The following is an 18,046-nucleotide window of genomic DNA, read 5'->3' as shown; positions in this document are numbered from 1 at the left end:
GCAAGTACAAAGAGGCGCCTCAACAGATCCAAGAAGCGGAAGGCAGGCATCGGTAACAATGACAACATACGATTTTCGCTCCTCATCACCTTCTCCAACAGCTTCCTCCCCTCTTCCTAAGCTATTCCATCTCATAGTGGCCTGCCTAAACCTATCCAAAACCTCCGCTCTTTCGGCTTCCGAAAGATCGCTGTACTACAAAATAAAAGAAAAATTGTGCATCAATGAAACCTAATCTTAATCATATCACCAAAAGAGAGAAATAAAAAGATAGTAATCCTACTAGCGGGGATACAGAAACATAAGTCGATAGGCTAGAGAGATTGGAGCATATGGTATCGAGCTCGTCTCGTGTGCTGCAGCATACAATCATCGGAAGAGAAGGACGCCTCCCAGCCATGCCTAGGAGACCTAAAAGGGTTTCCTGATCCAGAGAATTTAACAATACTCAAACTGTGGCAAAAACCTAACAAAATCAAATGAAGAAAGACGAAGTAATTGCTCCTTCTACCATCTTGAATTGGAGTCTATCCACAGCGAGGTAGAAATGGCGCTGCGGGCTGAAACAGTATACATTTCAAATTAATTTCCAATTTCTATTCTGCTGCATCAAACAAGTGTGAAAAAACCACAAAATTTTGTGTGGAGAAAGGGAGAGAGAAGGTACCTGAAAGAGGGGGGCGGGGATGGAGAGGTGGAGAGTGGAGATTCAGAGGCATCCATCTCTTCCAACTCTACACAGATAGCTTCTTCGTCTGTGACTGTGCTTATGAAACTACTACTATTAGTATTAGAGCATCCGCAATGGTTAATAGGCCAGCCATAGGCCAGCCATTCTCTCATCTGCCACGTCAGCAGCACGCATGCTCTCGAGCATCTCGAAAAGAATCCTCTTCTCCGTGGGGTCAGTGGCGTTCTTCCACTCTCGGAAGACCTGTAACATCTGAGCCCGCGTTTGGTTACGCGAATGGAGAGTGTACTCGAGTGGGCAACAGAAGCACTCCCCGGAAAGGTGAACTCCTTATGCTTCCCCTCCAAGGGAAGCTGACTGCGAAGCTATCCTCGAGGGGCGTCGTCCTCGGTCTGCCCACTTCTGAGGCTGACGGAGGGCGTTGGCGTACTAAATTCGCAAAACGGCCCACCGCGGCCACTGATGCGCTCCCCACCCTTTCCGGGACCTCCCTCGTTGCTAAAGTCCTTCCCGTGCGGGCAGTGCCTCCTATAGGCAGCCCTGATCTTCGCCCACATGTTGACGACCGGCTGGTTGTTCGCACACCAGCGGATCGTCACACACCTCCAACCACCCCTTGGCCACCGCGACGTACTCGTCCTCCTTCCGTCCACTTCCTCCGTGCCCGGAGGTGTCGTCAGCGGCGATGACTCGCCGGCCGCCTTGGCCCTTCCCCTTTCCCCTCGTCTTCTTCCTCGGCGCGCCCGGCGTCGCTCGAACACAGGAGTATCATCGTCCCCGAGATCGATCCCCATATCATGCAATGGACTAGACTCGTTGTTGTGATCCATCGCTCGATGATGCTCTTGTACGGAAAGTTAGAGAGAGAAAAACTCGTTAAAACAAGTGGTGCAAATGAAAATGAAACGAAAATCGCGTTTATATAGGTTTAAAAAAATAAATCAAAAATCGGCGGCTGGCCGATCGGGCCGCCACAATGGCGGCTAGCCGATCGGCCGGCCCCCACGCCGATCCGCTCGCCGATCCGCTCGCCGATTTCGTCCTCGCCGATTGCAATGGTTCGGCTAGCGCGACGAATCGGCTAGCCGGTCGCTAGCCGACCATTGCGGATGCTCTAATAAGTGTTATTTTATTGAATGTTGAAGATTTGAAGATTTGAATGTTGAATATTTGAAGATTTGAATGTTGAATATTTGAAGACTTTGTCGCTAGAGTTTTAGAGAGGGTTTTAGAAAATGATTTCAAATACAATTTAATAAAAAAACAATTATACCCCTGTGTGGACATAATGTGATAGCTATTGATATTAAGTTAATCTTGTGAATTAGTGGCTGAGATTGCATCTTATTTCTCAATTATGCCCAAAATTCTTATCCTAACATGACCCTATATATATATGAATAATTTTTGGACAAACATCGAAACTTCCATTTGTGATTTTGACATTTTTTGATGGGAAATGTTAATTTATAATAGTACTATATATTTATTAATTGTTGAGGTTGTTATGTGCACTAAATCATTATGTATATATTGTACAAAGGCCAATTGTGTGACCGGACGAGTAATGAATTGTATCGAGCAATTAAACTATGTGACACGAAACCTATTAGACTAACGACGAAAAAGCTATACAAATAAGAAGGTTTCGGTTAGGTAGTGTAAACTGAAAAGTCTGATAATGCTTGACATGCTATGTAAACATTATAAAATAAAGTGAATAGTCTGAGAAAGCATGTTGGTAAAAGAAAATAAGAATATGGAGTATTAGGTTAAAGGTGGTCAAAATCTTAAGCAAGATTACAGAGGCTTGGGCTTCTACATTGTTTTAAATTGAAATATGTAATTAAGTGAATTAAGTAAAAGACGAATGAAGTAGAAATGAAAAAGACTGAGAGATGAAGCCAGAATAAAAGTAAAGAGAGAATAAAGTAAATGGGAAAAAATGTGTTGACTTTTACTAAAAAGGGGAAATGACTCCACTATTATGGAACGTACCGAAATAACAAAATGACTCTACTACTATGAAACGGATGAAGTAATGAACATGTCATATCCATTATGTTTGGAACGCTAATACCTGTTTAAAATGTAATTTTAGAAAACTTATTTTCTAAATCATTTTTTCGATAGAGATGAGCTTTAGTCGTTTGAAGTATACTTATTTTTTAAATCCTTTTTAGGTTTCGCCATTCATCGTCTGAATTTTTAAAATATAGTCAAATTTTTTAGTCTTTTTCCATCTTCTCGTCTCCTTCCACTCGCCGCTTCTTTCCGCCCGCCACCACCCGCGTCCACGGGCACTAGCAACGACTCCAGCCTCATATGCTAGTTCAAGTAAGCATGAGTTTTTTTGTTTTTTTATTTTCCCATCAAGTTAGTTTATTACATCCAACAAATTTTGTTCATCCCCAACCTTTTTTTTTTGTTATCGACTTATTTCCATTGTATTTCAAATAAAATGATTATTACTTCTAACACTAGTTATCAACACAAAAAAATTTAAGGTCGGGTTGGGTACCCGCAATGTCAGGTGCGGGATATCCGACTCGAGTATTAGATTATACCTGACACAGTGCAAGAGGGGTATCGGGACCATGGGCGGACCCAGTAAAGGAGAGGGGAGGGCTTAAGCCCCTACCCAAAATATTTTTTTGGTTTTTTATACTTCTAATTTTTTGAAATTTTCAGAAAAAATGTCTTAAGCCCCCCTACTGTATGAATGTTGCTGGGGACTAAATTATTGAAAATTGATTGATTAAAAGGGCTGAACTTACATGAAAAAGAAAATTTACAGAGGAAAACTAAGAACTATGGCAGACGGCGACTACAGGAAGAAATATTACTATTATATTAGAAAACTCCATTCAAAAAGTGCCGAGTTGATAAAAGAAGCGTGTCAAGTTCTTTACTTTAATAATTTAAAAACAAATTTATACTCTCCATTGGTAAAATTTATACAGGATTTTGTGATATTTTAATAATATGGTTGAGTTTAACCTGTTTAATTTGAATTTAAGACGATTGGATTAGAGATTTTATTTGTTTGAAATTTTGAGTTTGAATCTTGAATTGAATATTTTAAATTTGATTTAAGTCATATCTGCTTCTATAACTATTGTATAGCAACATTTTCATTTATGTATAGGTTTAGTTTTACTAATAAAATATTTATGCATTTTTATAGTTGCTGTGCTTTTTATTTTTTTCATGATTACTATGTTTCATATCTACTTCATTAGTTCCTTTTATAGTTGAGTCATTTTTCTATTTTGTGAAGTTTTAGTTGAGTCATTTCATATATAATAGTAATTTTTTTTTTTTTATCTTTTTTACTTTATTCTCGCTATTTTATTCACTTTCTATTTTATTCTCTTCACTTTTTTTCCCTCTCTTACTTTTTTATCTATTTATTTATAACACTTTACATCCATTTCTTAAACTTCGTAACGAAAAGTTTCGCGAGGAAACATAGAGAGAGTATATATTACTATAAAATTTATACTCGTAGAGCCCCTATTGAAAAAAAATTATGCGTCCGCCGGTGAATTCGGGACTGGTATTTCAGCTGAAATAATCGGGTGAGGGTACCCTTTTGACCACCCTTCAATAGATCACATAAGTAGTACTCCTATTTTTTCTTTTTGAAATTGTAGGAAACTGATAGCGATCGTCCATGGGTGAGGGGTGTAAAGTAAGGGGAGGTGAATTGTGTCTAGTCTGGTAGCGGCGGCGGAGGCGTAAGAGGAATGGAAATAAGGAATACTTTTTCTTTCATTGAACTCATTGCCTGCACAGTGTAATTTTGTCAAACAGGTTGTCTGCGTTTCATTACTCAGCCGCATTTCGCTGGTTATATTATATGGAGTGAAAACTGAGGGCTTTGGATGATGAAATTCCTCCAGAAATTTTCTGATTCGATAATGAAAAGGGCAGTTTGGAGCCCCTCAGGCTGGAGAATTTCAATGTATTCGACCGAGAGATCGCCCAATCTGTACGACAGACTTGTGAAATGTTATCGAGACAGGGCTTCTGTGATTCCAGTTCTGGACGAATGGGTCGCTCAAGTTGGAGATATACGCCAACAAACACTCCAACTATTCATCACAAACTTCACCAAACGCCGCCGTTTCACGCCCGCCCTTCATGTAAGCATCCTCTTTTCATATCAGTTGATTCCGTTGTGTTTGCTGATTTTGTGTTGAATCAAATTTGCTTATGGTTTCATGACAGATAGTTGAATGGATGAGCCGTAGCAGGAATCAGTATGTAATTACCCCAAAACTCGCTGCGATTCAGCTAGATCTATTGTTTAAGGTTTATGGCATAGATGAAGTAGAGAAATATTTTAACAAACTCGACCACATTTTACTCGATTATCCGGTTTATGTAGCTCTTTTGAACTGTTACGCCATGGTGAAATACGTGGAGAAAGCAGAGCAAGTCATGGAATGCATTCGGAAGTTCAAATCCCGCAGTACTATGCCTTACAATGTAATGCTGAGTCTTTACTGTACGAACAGGGAGCACGTGAAGCTCGAGGCATTGGCACGAGAGATGCAAGATGAGGGCATTGTTTACAACAGGCTCACTTACGAAATATTGTTAAAAGGATACGCTCGTTTTGATCTAGAGCGAATGGAGAGGCTTTTGGTGAAGATGGAGGCAGATTATTGGGACTATATCAATTTTCATACCTATGCTACAGCGGCTAAAGGGTATCTCAAAGCTGGTGATTCGGAGAAAGCTTATGCACTCTTGAGGAAGGCCGAGAGTCTGACTGGAGTTCATGGAGGGAGTAGCACGTATCTGAGTTTGATAACTTACTATGCAGCAATGCAGAGAACAGAAGATGTGTATCGTGTATGGAATCTGCTTCCGGACTTTGCTGAGTTATCGAATAAGTACTATGTTACTATGATAAGTTCACTGGAGAAGTTGGAAGACCTTGATGGTGCCAGAAATATCTTGGAGGAATGGGAGGGAACAAACGCAGACTTTGACATTGAGATTCCTAACCTTGTCATTCGCGCTTACTGCAAGAAAGGTGGTGTAAGAGATGCTGAGATAATTCTGAAGCGACTCATGGATGCAGGGAAGGAGCTTAATGCATTGACATTTAGTCATATGGCGCTCGGATACCTAAAAGATGGGCAGATGGAGAAGACCGTGGAGTTTACTAAGAAGGCGTTTCTGGCCAGTTTGCCCAGCTGGAAACCTAACCTCATTGTAGTCTCAGCATGTTTAGAATATCTGCAAGAGAAAAAAGATGCAAATGGAATGCAAGAAATGTTGATGCTGCTGGAGAAGTATGGCAGCTCCAAAGACGGCGTCAAGGATATCATACAAAGATTCTCGAGCAACGAGAAGCCAAAGACTGAAAACAGGAACAAGACAGCAGCTACAGGAGATTTCTACATCCCTTTATTCTCCTCAATTTATGGTGGGAAAACCAGCTGACCCCCCTCGAGATGAAGAAGCTATGCTCCCCGGGCCTTCTTCATCGATGTTAGGCTGACAGCATCCATCCATATCCTACTGTGAATTTGGGATAGAGATGTGTATACCTTCAACATGATGATTGTTGAAATGAATTTTGCAAGTAGCCATTTTGGCATTTGAGTTGGGAAAAATCAATCAATTGCTCAAGTTTGGATGAAGTGCAAATTCAATAAATTTTGTTAGTATATGTGCTTTTACTAAATGTGAACCATGCTTGAATTTATAATTAGTTGAACATAGCCAATTCAAAACGAGAAGAGAAAGAAAGAAACAAAGAATTAATCTGACTGTAATCACCTATTAGTACAAAAGGAAGCAAAAAATTAGTAAAACTGAAGCCACCAGAAGTCCATAACCATCTCATTCTTGTTTCTTGGCAACTTCGTCTTTCTCTTTCTTCACATCCTCCACAAGCATGCGGAGAAGTGCTTCACATAATTGAGAAGCGTCTGCTTCTGATGGATCATCGTTCAGCGATGAGTAAACCATCCAGGCGTGGTCTAGCTTGCGCTCTGGCCTGACCACTATCGAGCCAGGAACCTCTGCATCACGGCGAGTGACGAGGCCATCACTCTTCTCCCCATACCTAATCTGAAGCAGCTGTGCACAGGCAGCCATTACAGCACCCAGAGGTATGATCACAGGCAGTGTTGTAGGTTGCCCAGAGAACATTGGTAGCTCTGCATGAGCAACACGAGATAACGTGGCCAAAACTGCAGGGGAGATCCTCGCCTCGGTGTGGAAGGAAACGACAGGCAGCTCCCTCGGTAATTGATATTTCCTCAAGAACTCTTTCCTTTTCTCATAAGTTAAGTCTTCTAAAGCCTGCAAATCACCCTATATAACACATGCAACATTAGCAAACATTTACAATGAACCAATTACCTATCCGTCTACTCCCTCCGACCTTGAATAATTGTCAAAACATACATACCAAGGAACTGGCTAGTTTTACTCTTGTTACTCATAATTATTGCATGTAAAACTGAAAAAGTAAAGATTTGTCATTCTTAGAAGGGGAAAATTGGAAATTCAGTATCACTTTACCACTGTATTATGAAATGGGGCACTTATTCAGGGACAGAGGGAGTATGAGCTATAAGAAAATGCATTTCGAGTAAGCAGCATAACGTTCAACCATACGAGCAGTAAAATTTTCATACCTTGATGACTTTACATATAAGGATCTCCATCAGCTTACGCATGTTTACATAATCGCCGAGTTGACCTTCCCGGAGTATATCAGAAGCGATTGGACTACCACCATATGGACTCTGCGCTAACGCTAATCCAGCAACCTTGTCTTTCAGTTCATCCCAATACATGGACAAAGCGGCTGCAGCATCTATTCCGCCTTTACTATGACCGAGCAGCAACACACGTTTCTTGGAACCCCAGTATATTTCTTCTATATAGTCCTTTATCTCTTTGGCATTCTTTTCCACTGAAGCCTAAAACTCTACTTCGTCAAGGAACAGAAGAACTAAGAAGCACACACAATGGACAACAAAATTAATCAGACGTACCTCACTGTGAATTTTGGCTATATGACAAGTGAGCCCCATCTTTGAAAAACTTTTCTTTGTGTTCACAAAATAAAGAGGACCGTGGTTGCTGAAGAGACCTAAGGAACAGCGCAAAACTACAGTCAATATCGACGAATGTCTTCACAGAATTTATGATACAACAACAGGAGAGAAGCTATCTTTAGCCTTTTACACAGTATGAATGTTGACAATGTCCTCACAGATTTCGTTCTAGGCCAATTTTCCAACCATATAACAGAAACGGAAGATTCATTATTTTCTTTCATATATACTACGAGAAATTGACACTGAACCGATCAATTGCATTGAAATCAAGAGAAAGTGAATACAAGGAGCAGAGAAACATCAGTACCAGGGACTAACAAGTAAATCATTGTGTTTGGCAACCGGTGCACACCATGTCTGATTCACAAGGCCAACACACTGTTATAACGTTGGACTATGGGACTAACTTGTCAGATTTAAGAGTAAATACCGTATTTCATCAAGTATTTCTGTAAATCTTTCAGTTCCATCTTCAACCGGTGGCATGTCTGGATCTTTTTGTAGCCAGCCAATATCATCGGCAGAGCCCTGAACTGTCCTCCTAACCTTTTCAATGAGGCTAGTAGCAGAGAATAGTGAGAGAAATCAATTCACCAAAGGAACAAGATAATATGGTAATAGAATATAATGAAAGCATCCAAGATAGCTATTAAGAAACAATTTTACATGACATGCAGATAATGGTTTTTAGCATGTAATGCCAATATATCTACTCCTAAGCGTCGTGTCCATAAAAGAATATATCCATAAGTGGGTTTAAACTATAAATACCCCTGAAAAATGGAATTTCCGTTTAGGTTGGTATTTGCTGGCACGATCGCATTAGAATTTTGAGAAGACGCTCGAGCTGAGCCCCTATTGATTGCACCATGGACTAAAGGAGCATCAAATTCGGAAGCAGATAAATCATGTCCACTTGAAGAAACATTGCTGTTAGTTATTAAAGATGTGGTCTCTGCTGAAGCATCTTCCGAAGCAAATTGAACCATTTCATTTCCATGGGGTTCTTCAGATGCAGGGCTTACTGCAGAGAGTGTTGAAGCAAATGTGGCATCAGAGAGATTTTGACTAAGATATGTATAATGAACATAGCAACTAGTATTTGTTTTTGTGTTTTTCTGTACAACAAGAAGCATATAAAGATGGAGGAGCAGCCATCGAAGTTAAATCTTGCATCAAAAAGTTACAAGAATTAATTGAGTTGAGCAAGATAAGGGATAGCAAAACCACAGCACATGGGAATTTGTTACTACTACTATACAAAAGATTCGTTCCGATCATTATCCATCTTAAAAGCTTAAACAGACGACGCATTAGACAAGCATCCTTCATCCCTCGAATCAAACTTGACACAAATCTCATCCTTTCTCTAGCTCATGCTGCTAGTACAATAGTCGATATCTTATTCGAATACCATGACTCCTTATCTAACATCAATTCTCAGTTAGATTGCATCCTATCACAAACATACACTGAATCAACAAACAACATCCTAACACGAGAATCGCGGCTAGTGAACATCACAAAATCATGCAACAGTGCTGCCCTATCAATGAAATACAACAATCAAACCCTAGTATTTAGCCAACATAACAACTAGTTTCAAGATTTACCTCCTAATGTAGCTTTGTATCAGCAACAAACAAAAGATGAGCAAACATCCAACAACAAGAAAACAAAATTGAATCCCAACTTCATCAATCGAAATTCAAAGTCAGTGACAATTAAGAAATTACTTGAAATATCAGGGAAACAGCGGGTGAAAATCGACGTGGTTCCGGCGAGATACGATGCCGCCTCATTCAGAGATGGCACTGAGCTAAATAATTGTGGAATCCCGGACGATCGTCTACCGCCACCGCGGTGCTTCCCTTTTTCATTGCAATCCATAAACAGTTAAAATTATACTAGTATTTGAAAGTATATTACTAATAACGAAAAAAATCAATCTTTTTTTTAAAAAAAAAAACGACAAAAGGAGATAACTACCATAGGCGGTGCGCCCTCACCGATATCGGAACCTCTTGCTTCCATACCCAAAAGGGTTTAGTTTATCCTAAAATTGAACAAGATTAGTTTACGCACCAAAGCCCTCTTTTCCTAAAAATGGCGTAAAATTTCAAAGAAAATAATTATGCGCGGATAAAGAATGTCAAAAGTCGTTAAATGTCAAGCAATTTTTACTGCTACTCCGTTTCAGTTAAAAATTTAAAGAATGGAGGAATTTGAAAACGTCTCCAGGGAAAAAATTAGGTGGCCAAACAAAATTTCTTATTTTTACATAATATTTTTAATTATAATCCATTTTTGTTTACTACAATTTCTTAGTACTATCAATTATTTATCCTTAATTTTGTATACAATTGTGTAATTTTGTTTTTGGTTTGTTTGTATATACTACTTTTTTAGTTTGTTATTTTTTGTGTTTTTATAATTTTTCAATACTTTTTTAAAAAATAAATAGAAAATTATTACTTAAATAAAATATAGAAAGATAGTACTCCATATAATTGTATGATTAGATGGTCATTGAAAACTCACTAAAAATAAAGATGGTTGGGTTGGATGATATTGATGATGTGAACGAAATAGAAACAATTTACATATTTAAAAAATGGATATTTGAATTGGGTTGGATGGTTACTAATAAAATTACTCGTTTCTCATAAAAAAAAGTTCAACACTGATAAACTCTAATAGAATCAGAAACGTAAGAAGTCCTAGTATGTATGACAAATTCATAAGAAGAAATTCTTGCGGGTCAAAAACCGAGAAAAATGTTTGTGATTTTTGTTAAAAGGTTGAGACGACACAATGATCGTTGCTAGCAATGGTTGATTGAGAAAGAAGAAAAGTGAATCATAACTCCAAAATTTTGGAGCTGAGAAATCGAAACTTGGGATCAGCCACCTTCCGATTCCACCTGAATCTATCATTCCATGCAAACTCCGGGAAAACACTCTAGAGATGTATCCCACTTTAATTATTTTCTCCAAATCAAATCGGAACTCATAATTATTACTACCTCTGTCCCTGAAAATTTGATACAGTTTACTATTTTGGTCCGTCCCTGAAAATTTGATACACTTCACTTTTACCATTTTTGGTAGTGGACCCCATATTCCACTAACTCATTCATACTCACATTTTATTATAAAACTAATACTTTAAAAGTAGGACCCACATCCCACCAACTTTTTCAACTCACTTTCCATTACATTTCTTAAAACCCGTGTCGGATCAAAGTGTAGCAAATTTTGGGGGACGGAGGTAGTAATAGTTTAATTAATTTTGAGACTCAATTATTTCATAAGTAGAGCACTAATTTATAAATTGGGACCACCGATTCCATAACACGATCATATGGATGAAATTAATAAGTAAGATTAATGAATACTTTATAATTAATCACGACGACATCATCCATTACAACTGAACTCTTCTTCTTCATCATCACTAGTTTTCCTTAAAAAAGCAGGCTTCGCAGAAGCATCCCTTCAAAGGTAATCCCCGGCCCAAACGCCAACGCCAGCCCCCACTCCTCCCCTTTCTCTCCCTTCTTCCCCAACTCCTCTCTCATATACTCCATCACATAAAATATAGTATTACTACTCACATTCCCATAATCCATCAACGCCCTCCTGCTGCATTCCAGCTTCCCACTCTCCAAACCCAGCGTGCTCTCCAGCCGGTTCAGTATCGCCGGTCCGCCCGGATGAACCGCCCAGAACACCGAGTTGTAGTCGCTCAGCCCGGCCCCGGCCATCAGCTTCTTGCAGAACTCCTCGATGTTCTCCTCTATCTTCTGTGGCAGGTCCCGCCCTAGCTTGAAGTATATCCCTTCCTCCGACAGCCGCCCGTCGATCACGCTGCTCGTCCCCGGGATGAACTGCTGCACCGCCGTGTTCAGCTCCATGAAGGGCGTTTCCACGCCCGGGATCGGGTCGGCGCCGACCACCACCGCCGCGGCGCCGTCGCCGAAGAGGGCCGCCCCGACGAGGTCGTAGGGGCGGGCCTTGTTCGGGGGCCGGAAGCCGAGGATGGTGGTCTCGGAGGTGGAGAGGAGGACGCGGCTGCCCGGGTTGTTCTCCGCGATGTCCTTGGCCACGCGCAGCCCCGTCGCCCCGCCGTAGCACCCGAGGAAGTAGAGCATCACGCGCCCCACGTCGTTGCGGAGGCCGAGCTCGGTGGCGAGGTAGAGGTCGCCGCCGGGGAGGCGGATCTCGCTCGAGGAGACGTACACGATGTGGGTGATGTCTTGCGCAGGGCGCTTCCACTCCTTCAGGCACGCCAGGCTCGCCTCCTTCGCCATCTCTAGGACGGCCGGGTGCGCGATCTCGAGGCGCTGCTTGATCGTCGGGGACCCTTCCGTCGCCAGCTCAGGGTACTCGTCGAGTATCTCCTTCGACAGCACCGTGTATCGGGTTTTCACCGTGGTGGTTTTGCCTGTCAGTGAAAGTAGTTGTTATGAAAAAGACTCTCAGTATATAATAAATAATACTCCCTCCGTCCCATAAAATTAATCGTTCATATATTTTTCAAATACTACTAAATGTATTTTCTTACTCCAACGTAAAAATTGAAAATGAACTATTTTAATAGAACGAAGGGAGTAAATAAGATGAAAATACGACAATTTAGATAGTGGCAGAGTGGAGCCCGTTCGGACTTACAAAGGCGTTGGAGTTTCTCCTTGATGGCAAGGTCATCGCAGTTGGTGTCGCGGATGTAGCCCTCAACTAGGAGATCTTGAAGCACGAGCTGGCGAGGGAAGGCCTTGCCGATGGCGAGGAGGGTGGCCTTGCCTGGGGTGGGGGTGCGGCGGTGGTGGTGGTTTTCTTCACCATTAAGGGACATGGTTGGAGGGTAGAGCTAAGGGGTGGAGAAGAAATTGGTGGGAGATAGCAGCAGTAGGGGGAATATAAATGGGAAGTTGAGCATGTTGTTGGAGAGTGGTTGGTGCCCAAGAACAGCAGCATGACAGATTAAACAATCTTTCAATGGGAATTAAGTGCACTGTTGAATGTGTGATTCCCTTAATAGATTGCAATAATCTCTCTCTTACCTAAAAAATCACATAACATCCGCTACAACTATTTGTGTGTGCGTGTTTTTATATATAAACAATCATGCACACAATGTTGCTTGCTCTCATAGACTCTATTTCTTCATTGCAAGTAGATATGACAATATCATATGCAATGTATTGTGTACATAGTACATATAGTAAACCCAATATGCAGCTAACATAAGCGACTGATATTTCTATATTGGAATTCCTAGTGACACGTATTCTCTTCACTTAAATCTCAAAACAAAGTTGAATAAAATTTAATTGCGTACAAGAAATACTCCACTTCAAGTGAACAAAGATAATACTAACAAATATCATATCGTTGTTTCATGACAATCTCCAATTCGTGGACCACATACACAGACATCAACATAAACATAAATTACAAACCACATCAATCATATTTCATTGTGAACAATTAGAACTTGGTCAGCCAGGAGTGTGACATAAAAAAATCACATTGTTGTTTCATTCATGTCACCAATTCATGGACCACATACACACATACCAACATAAACATATAAGAACATTCTAGTTACAAACCACATCGATCAATCATATTTTAAAACAAATCATATTTCATTTTGAGCACTTGAACTTATAGTCAGCCAGGATTGTGACAAAAAATATAGTAGCAAAAATCCACATAATTTTGTGGACCACAATTTGTTTGATCCTTTCAAGATTCAAATTTTAAACTCTTGATTGTACCTGGAATAAGATAAATCACAATTATACCTCCATAATTTCTCATGTTAGGCAGGAATTTGTTAGTAAGTAACAATCAATCAATTCTTTTCACATCTTCCACCAAAATGGTAGCCCCCCTGTAAAACAAACCGATGCTGTGACAAATCTTAGACTTGACATTGTAATTTAAGTAGTATTTCATATATACATCTTATTATGCCACATCATGCCAATTTTGCCATCATTTATTTATTCTGAAGGGACCATAATTAAGTGGAGCGTCCAATAAACAACAAGATCCATCACAAATTAATAGATTATGTGATGTCAGCCAACTACATGAACGACCATATCACAAAACAAATAGATACGATTGATAAAATCTTAGACTTAAACCTTTTAATTATTCGATATATAACATCCTAGTCTTCCATAACATGACAATTTGCCCCATTTAATTAGCATTGTTTAGCATGAAGGACCATATCTACATTGTCCAATTATCAAGATGATTCATTAAACTAGTAATAAGTAGATTATGGGTCAATCAAGATTGAGTTTAATATTCATGCCGATGTCATGGACACCCTAACTTCATTATCACACATTTTTATTAGTAACTCTTGTATATTTCTGTAATATTCAAGTGCATTTTGTATAAATGCAAATCACTCCTACAAACCTTCCCACCAAAACATTTTCTTCAAATCATTGTAAAACTTCCATGGCTACTACTCAAGAACTTCCCAAAATTCCAATCTTTGATCTCTCAACTAAAAACTTGAGTCCTAGTTCCAGCTCATGGCTTCCGACTTGCAAGAGCTTGCGAGAGGCTCTTGAAGAGTTCGGATTTTTCTTGGCAAAATACGAAAATGTTTCATCTCAACTAGACAAGCAAGTATTCCATGTTTTGGAACAAGTGTTTAATCTGCCATTTGAAACCAAATCTAGAAACACTTCTGACTTAAGTTTCTATGGTTATGTGGGAAAACTGCCCCATGCTCCCGTCCACGAAAGCATGGGAATTCCAGAAGCAACTACTCTAGATGCTGTTCAAAGCTTCACAAATCTAATGTGGCCATCAGGAAACAAAGAATTCTGGTATGTCACATATGCATATGAATATGTAACTTCAAACTAAAACCCTACTTTACTTCTAGTCATTCCTTGTATGTATACATATATATCCATGCCCTTGAGAATGTGTCTGTGTGTGTGCACCCTTGCAGTGAAAACATCCTATGCTATGCAAGGCTAGTTTCAGAGATGGAGCAACTAGTAGACAGAATGGTGTTTGAAAGTTATGGTGCAGAAAAACACCATGATTCCCATGTTGGATCGACAACTTATCTGCTAAGAACCATAAAATACTCGGTTCCCAAACTTGATGCAGACAACAGTAGTAATATGGGAACAAATATCCACACAGACAAGAGCTTCTTGTCGATACTTTACCAGAATCAGGTCAATGGACTGCAGATACAATTGAGGAACGGGGAATGGTTGGATGTTGATGTCCCACCTGGATTATTTGTCGTAATGGCTGGTGACGCTTATGAAGTATTACTTTAAATCTTAAGTACCTTAGAAGCACCACTATTTCTACTACATGGCATATTTAATTCTTGTTTTATTTTGTCAATTTGAAAAATATTTGAACATAGGTATGGAGCAACGGAAGGATATATGCAGCCAAGCATCAAGTCATAATGAAAGCTGACAAGCCTAGATACTGCCTGGCTATGTTTTCATTTAACCATGGGATAATTAACATACCTGAGGAGCTGGTGGATGCCGAACACCCTTTGCAGTTTAAGCCTTTTGATAATTTTGAGTTGGCACGCTTCTACCTCAGTGGTGCAACCTCGATGACAGAGAGCACTGCTAAGGCATACTGTGGTGTTAGTGCATGAAAATTTGTCCGTCAAAAGAACAGTGTGTCGAGTGCCTGTGTGTTGAGTGTGTGTCTGAGTGCTTATGTGTGTGTGTGTTGGAGTGCATACTTTGGAATATGTTTTATGGATATTACGTTATGAATAAGAGTTTTACAAGACAAGTTAATTTTTGTAGCATCCTAATCAATCAGAGTAAATTACACAGCAATGAAAGCATCAGCTCAAGTCTAATATTTGACAGGATGCTTCATTCAGCGCACTGATAATAATATGTGCACAAACAGATAGATTGCTTCAAATCGATGAGAGTCCAACTACCAAATGGGTTAAGAATATATCAGTGGGATCGTTAAATCATGTAAATGAGAAACAAATTTATTTATCTGTCCATGCCAAATGCCAATATGTCTATTCAGTCTGATGATCTATCACTATTATTAAAGGGTATATTCTTACCAATTTCGACATGCCAAATTTATCTTTTCTTATTTTAATTCTGAATAATAGTTTTATAATTTATTTATACATGTATATATTCACTTTGAAAAATAACAAGAAACACCAGAACTGCAGAAAGAGAAACTTACATATAAATATGTATGCCATACATTGCTGCAAATTTTTGTAGCTAGCGTTCAACCGTATCCCATTCTGAGCGATCTATACCATGCTGATAATTAATTCAGTGTATGTGGATTGAAGCTGCCAAGTTTCTCTGAAAGGAAAGAAGGGAGACTAATTAACACACGTGTTTGTAGATATTGGCATACTGCAGATTAGATTAGAAGAATGAAACCAAAACACTGGAGCTTTTATAACGATAAAGTTTACTTAAAAAAGTCACTAGTCTTCATGAGCTTTTTAAAATATTTGCTTGACATGCGGGAAATCAATAGATACATGAGTACACAGCAGCACAGAATTACTCAGATGGCAAGCAACATTGCGATAAGCAAATATCAATTTTATACTTTCTAGACATTCATCCATAATGTGCATCTCTCCCAGTGAGCAAATTTAAGCATCTACCTGTCAAATTGATAATGTGCATACCTACATTCAGGAAGAAAATTGTATAGCTCATAAATGCAACTGCAGCACATCACTAACTTATCAAAAGTTCAGAATTTAGGAAAAACACTGCCCTGATACCTTTACTCATTCTCTAATCCAAGAAAAACAGGAACCAGTTCTTTAATGCTGAGAGACTTGGATCAGTACTCCAACACTCAAACATCAATTCAGTGGCCCCTTCTTTACTCATTCTCTAATCCAACAAAATCATTATTGTTTTCTCAACTTTAAATTAAAGATTATCCAGAGAAACTTGTCAAACTATGATTAAGCAGTTATACGTATTAAAATTAGGAAAATTACAGTATTCTGAAAAATCATGGTATGAGGTGCCATACATATCCCCTAGTTTCATCTCCACAGCTTTTAACTTGACTTAGAAGATGTACATCCTTAGGGATCAATCTGCATAAGTCCAAACATGTTGTGCAAAAGGAATAATCTATCATGTATTCTACTGCATATAGTTCATGAAATCTGAATCACTGAATCCAACATAAAATCATTCTTTCCCCAAAATATGGTATTATGAAGCATAAACTTATTTAGAAGGTAAAGTATGAAATGTTACTATAAATTTACTAGTACACAGCAGAATACTACTAACTACAGAGTAAGAATTATTTATAAACACACTTAGAAAACCAGCTTCGAATCATTATCTGTCATAACCGTCACAATGCACCCCCTCTCTTCCAGCATAGAAACAAATCCGAATGTTGCACACTCGACTAAGAGTACATTTCTAAACCCAAACTGATTGCATTAGAATTTTTTCAAGCAATGCTCGTTAAATTTCCTAATCACTCATGAGTCAGAAAACTCACAACTGTAATTTTAATCTATACTCTCCCTTCGTCAAATAATAATAAATCATTTTTTGTAATAATTTTAAATACTTGTGTAAAATAGGAGTAATGAATTGCTTATCAGAAAATAAATTTTAGAGATTAATTGAAATTCCGAACACATTCAAAACTGTAAAGCTTAAACTGTAATAGTATCACACATGTGCTATGCACAGATTAATATAATATATTTTTAAAATATTAATTTTCAATAATTAAACAAAATTAGAATCAATATTAACAATAAATAATATGAGTAACAATTTTAGTTATATAAGAATAAAAAATCTATACAAATCAACATTGAAGCATAATAAATTTGAAACAAATCACATAATATAATTATATAATGTTTAAACATTAAATCATGAAGCAGGAAGATAAAAATCTATCACAATAAAAAATTAAACACAATAAATAATTACTCATCATTTTTAAAACTTCTTTATATAATACATTAACTTTAAATTATTAAAACCAATCTCATCATTCCTCTCAACCGTATCCTTTTAGTAGAGCCATCATCATGAATGATGAAGGCATCCATACGACTCTCCTCGTCTATCAAGGAAAGCTCTCCCTGAACAGAATCGTGATAATGAAAATTTTAGCAGAGCCTCGAAGCATAGCTTAGAAAGAATGACATTGCTGAAAAAAGAAACCGGAATAACTGAAAGCTT

The 18,046-nt window shown here is 38.7% G+C and overlaps 5 protein-coding genes across 10 annotated transcripts; 2 read left to right on the top strand and 3 right to left on the bottom strand.

The window, feature by feature from the left end:
- Positions 1-6: 6 nt before the first annotated feature.
- Positions 7-764, bottom strand: LOC125200449 (the record flags this gene model as incomplete). The annotated part of the gene is made up of 4 exons (XM_048098097.1): positions 668-764; positions 512-560; positions 284-424; positions 7-195 (listed from the first exon to the last, which is right to left on the bottom strand). Coding segments are annotated over exons 1-4 (435 nt in total), but the record flags the coding sequence as incomplete, so codon positions are not given.
- Positions 765-4,333: 3,569 nt separating this feature from the next.
- On the top strand, positions 4,334-6,351 carry LOC125200447 (pentatricopeptide repeat-containing protein At2g20710, mitochondrial-like). Of its 4 annotated transcripts, none has more exons than XM_048098090.1 (3): positions 4,334-4,507; positions 4,597-4,839; positions 4,925-6,351. In XM_048098090.1, exons 2-3 carry the CDS (start codon positions 4,615-4,617, stop codon positions 6,149-6,151), a joined length of 1,452 nt encoding a protein of 483 aa, XP_047954047.1. In that variant the 5' UTR covers positions 4,334-4,507; positions 4,597-4,614; the 3' UTR covers positions 6,152-6,351. The 4 variants fall into 4 exon arrangements, with proteins under 4 accessions (XP_047954047.1, XP_047954046.1, XP_047954048.1 ...); XM_048098091.1 differs by having other exon boundaries at positions 4,335-4,839; positions 4,925-4,956; positions 5,215-6,351; XM_048098089.1 differs by having other exon boundaries at positions 4,334-4,839.
- A 101-nt stretch (positions 6,352-6,452) lies between these two features.
- LOC125200448 lies at positions 6,453-9,834 on the bottom strand. 3 transcript variants are annotated; one of them, XM_048098094.1, is made up of 8 exons: positions 9,795-9,834; positions 9,522-9,656; positions 8,557-8,809; positions 8,216-8,344; positions 8,093-8,142; positions 7,720-7,817; positions 7,357-7,644; positions 6,453-7,030 (listed from the first exon to the last, which is right to left on the bottom strand). In XM_048098094.1, the coding sequence occupies exons 1-8, from the start codon at positions 9,817-9,819 to the stop codon at positions 6,554-6,556; spliced, it is 1,455 nt and encodes a 484-aa protein (XP_047954051.1). In that variant the 5' UTR covers positions 9,820-9,834; the 3' UTR covers positions 6,453-6,553. The 3 variants fall into 3 exon arrangements, with proteins under 3 accessions (XP_047954051.1, XP_047954052.1, XP_047954053.1); XM_048098095.1 differs by having other exon boundaries at positions 9,531-9,656; XM_048098096.1 differs by having other exon boundaries at positions 9,775-9,799.
- Positions 9,835-11,131: 1,297 nt separating this feature from the next.
- LOC125200443 (type III polyketide synthase A-like) lies at positions 11,132-13,111 on the bottom strand. The gene is made up of 2 exons (XM_048098086.1): positions 12,459-13,111; positions 11,132-12,231 (listed from the first exon to the last, which is right to left on the bottom strand). Exons 1-2 carry the CDS (start codon positions 12,640-12,642, stop codon positions 11,252-11,254), a joined length of 1,164 nt encoding a protein of 387 aa, XP_047954043.1. The 5' UTR covers positions 12,643-13,111; the 3' UTR covers positions 11,132-11,251.
- A 1,108-nt stretch (positions 13,112-14,219) lies between these two features.
- LOC125200444 (2-oxoglutarate-dependent dioxygenase AOP3-like) lies at positions 14,220-15,610 on the top strand. Its single transcript, XM_048098087.1, has 3 exons — positions 14,220-14,650; positions 14,779-15,109; positions 15,214-15,610. Exons 1-3 carry the CDS (start codon positions 14,274-14,276, stop codon positions 15,460-15,462), a joined length of 957 nt encoding a protein of 318 aa, XP_047954044.1. The 5' UTR covers positions 14,220-14,273; the 3' UTR covers positions 15,463-15,610.
- The last annotated feature ends 2,436 nt before the right edge of the window (positions 15,611-18,046 follow it).

Source organism: Salvia hispanica, unplaced genomic scaffold (genome assembly GCF_023119035.1).
Source record: "Salvia hispanica cultivar TCC Black 2014 unplaced genomic scaffold, UniMelb_Shisp_WGS_1.0 HiC_scaffold_970, whole genome shotgun sequence".
In the NCBI taxonomy this organism is placed as follows: domain Eukaryota; kingdom Viridiplantae; phylum Streptophyta; class Magnoliopsida; order Lamiales; family Lamiaceae; genus Salvia; species Salvia hispanica.
This window is presented reverse-complemented; position numbering and strand designations above follow the sequence as displayed.

What these genes read in the sequence shown, in the direction of transcription:
- LOC125200447 (XM_048098089.1), top strand. Translation starts at nt 4,579, where the DNA reads ATGATGAAATTCCTCCAGAAATTTTCTGATTCGATAATGAAAAGGGCA. An exon ending in GTTTCACGCCCGCCCTTCAT is followed by an intron (nt 4,840 to 4,924) that starts GTAAGCATCCTC and finishes GTTTCATGACAG; the next exon opens with ATAGTTGAATGGATGAGCCG.
- LOC125200448 (XM_048098094.1), bottom strand. Translation starts at nt 9,819, where the DNA reads ATGGAAGCAAGAGGTTCCGATATCG. An exon ending in CTGTTTCCCTGATATTTCAA is followed by an intron (nt 8,810 to 9,521) that starts GTAATTTCTTAA and finishes CACTCTCTGCAG; the next exon opens with TAAGCCCTGCATCTGAAGAA. An exon ending in TTATATGTAAAGTCATCAAG is followed by an intron (nt 7,031 to 7,356) that starts GTATGAAAATTT and finishes TGTGTTATATAG; the next exon opens with GGTGATTTGCAGGCTTTAGA.
- LOC125200443 (XM_048098086.1), bottom strand. Translation starts at nt 12,642, where the DNA reads ATGTCCCTTAATGGTGAAGAAAACCACCACCACCGCCGCACCCCCACC. An exon ending in GGAGAAACTCCAACGCCTTT is followed by an intron (nt 12,232 to 12,458) that starts GTAAGTCCGAAC and finishes TTTCACTGACAG; the next exon opens with GCAAAACCACCACGGTGAAA.
- LOC125200444 (XM_048098087.1), top strand. Translation starts at nt 14,274, where the DNA reads ATGGCTACTACTCAAGAACTTCCCAAAATTCCAATCTTTGATCTCTCA. An exon ending in TCAGGAAACAAAGAATTCTG is followed by an intron (nt 14,651 to 14,778) that starts GTATGTCACATA and finishes GCACCCTTGCAG; the next exon opens with TGAAAACATCCTATGCTATG. An exon ending in TGGCTGGTGACGCTTATGAA is followed by an intron (nt 15,110 to 15,213) that starts GTATTACTTTAA and finishes ATTTGAACATAG; the next exon opens with GTATGGAGCAACGGAAGGAT.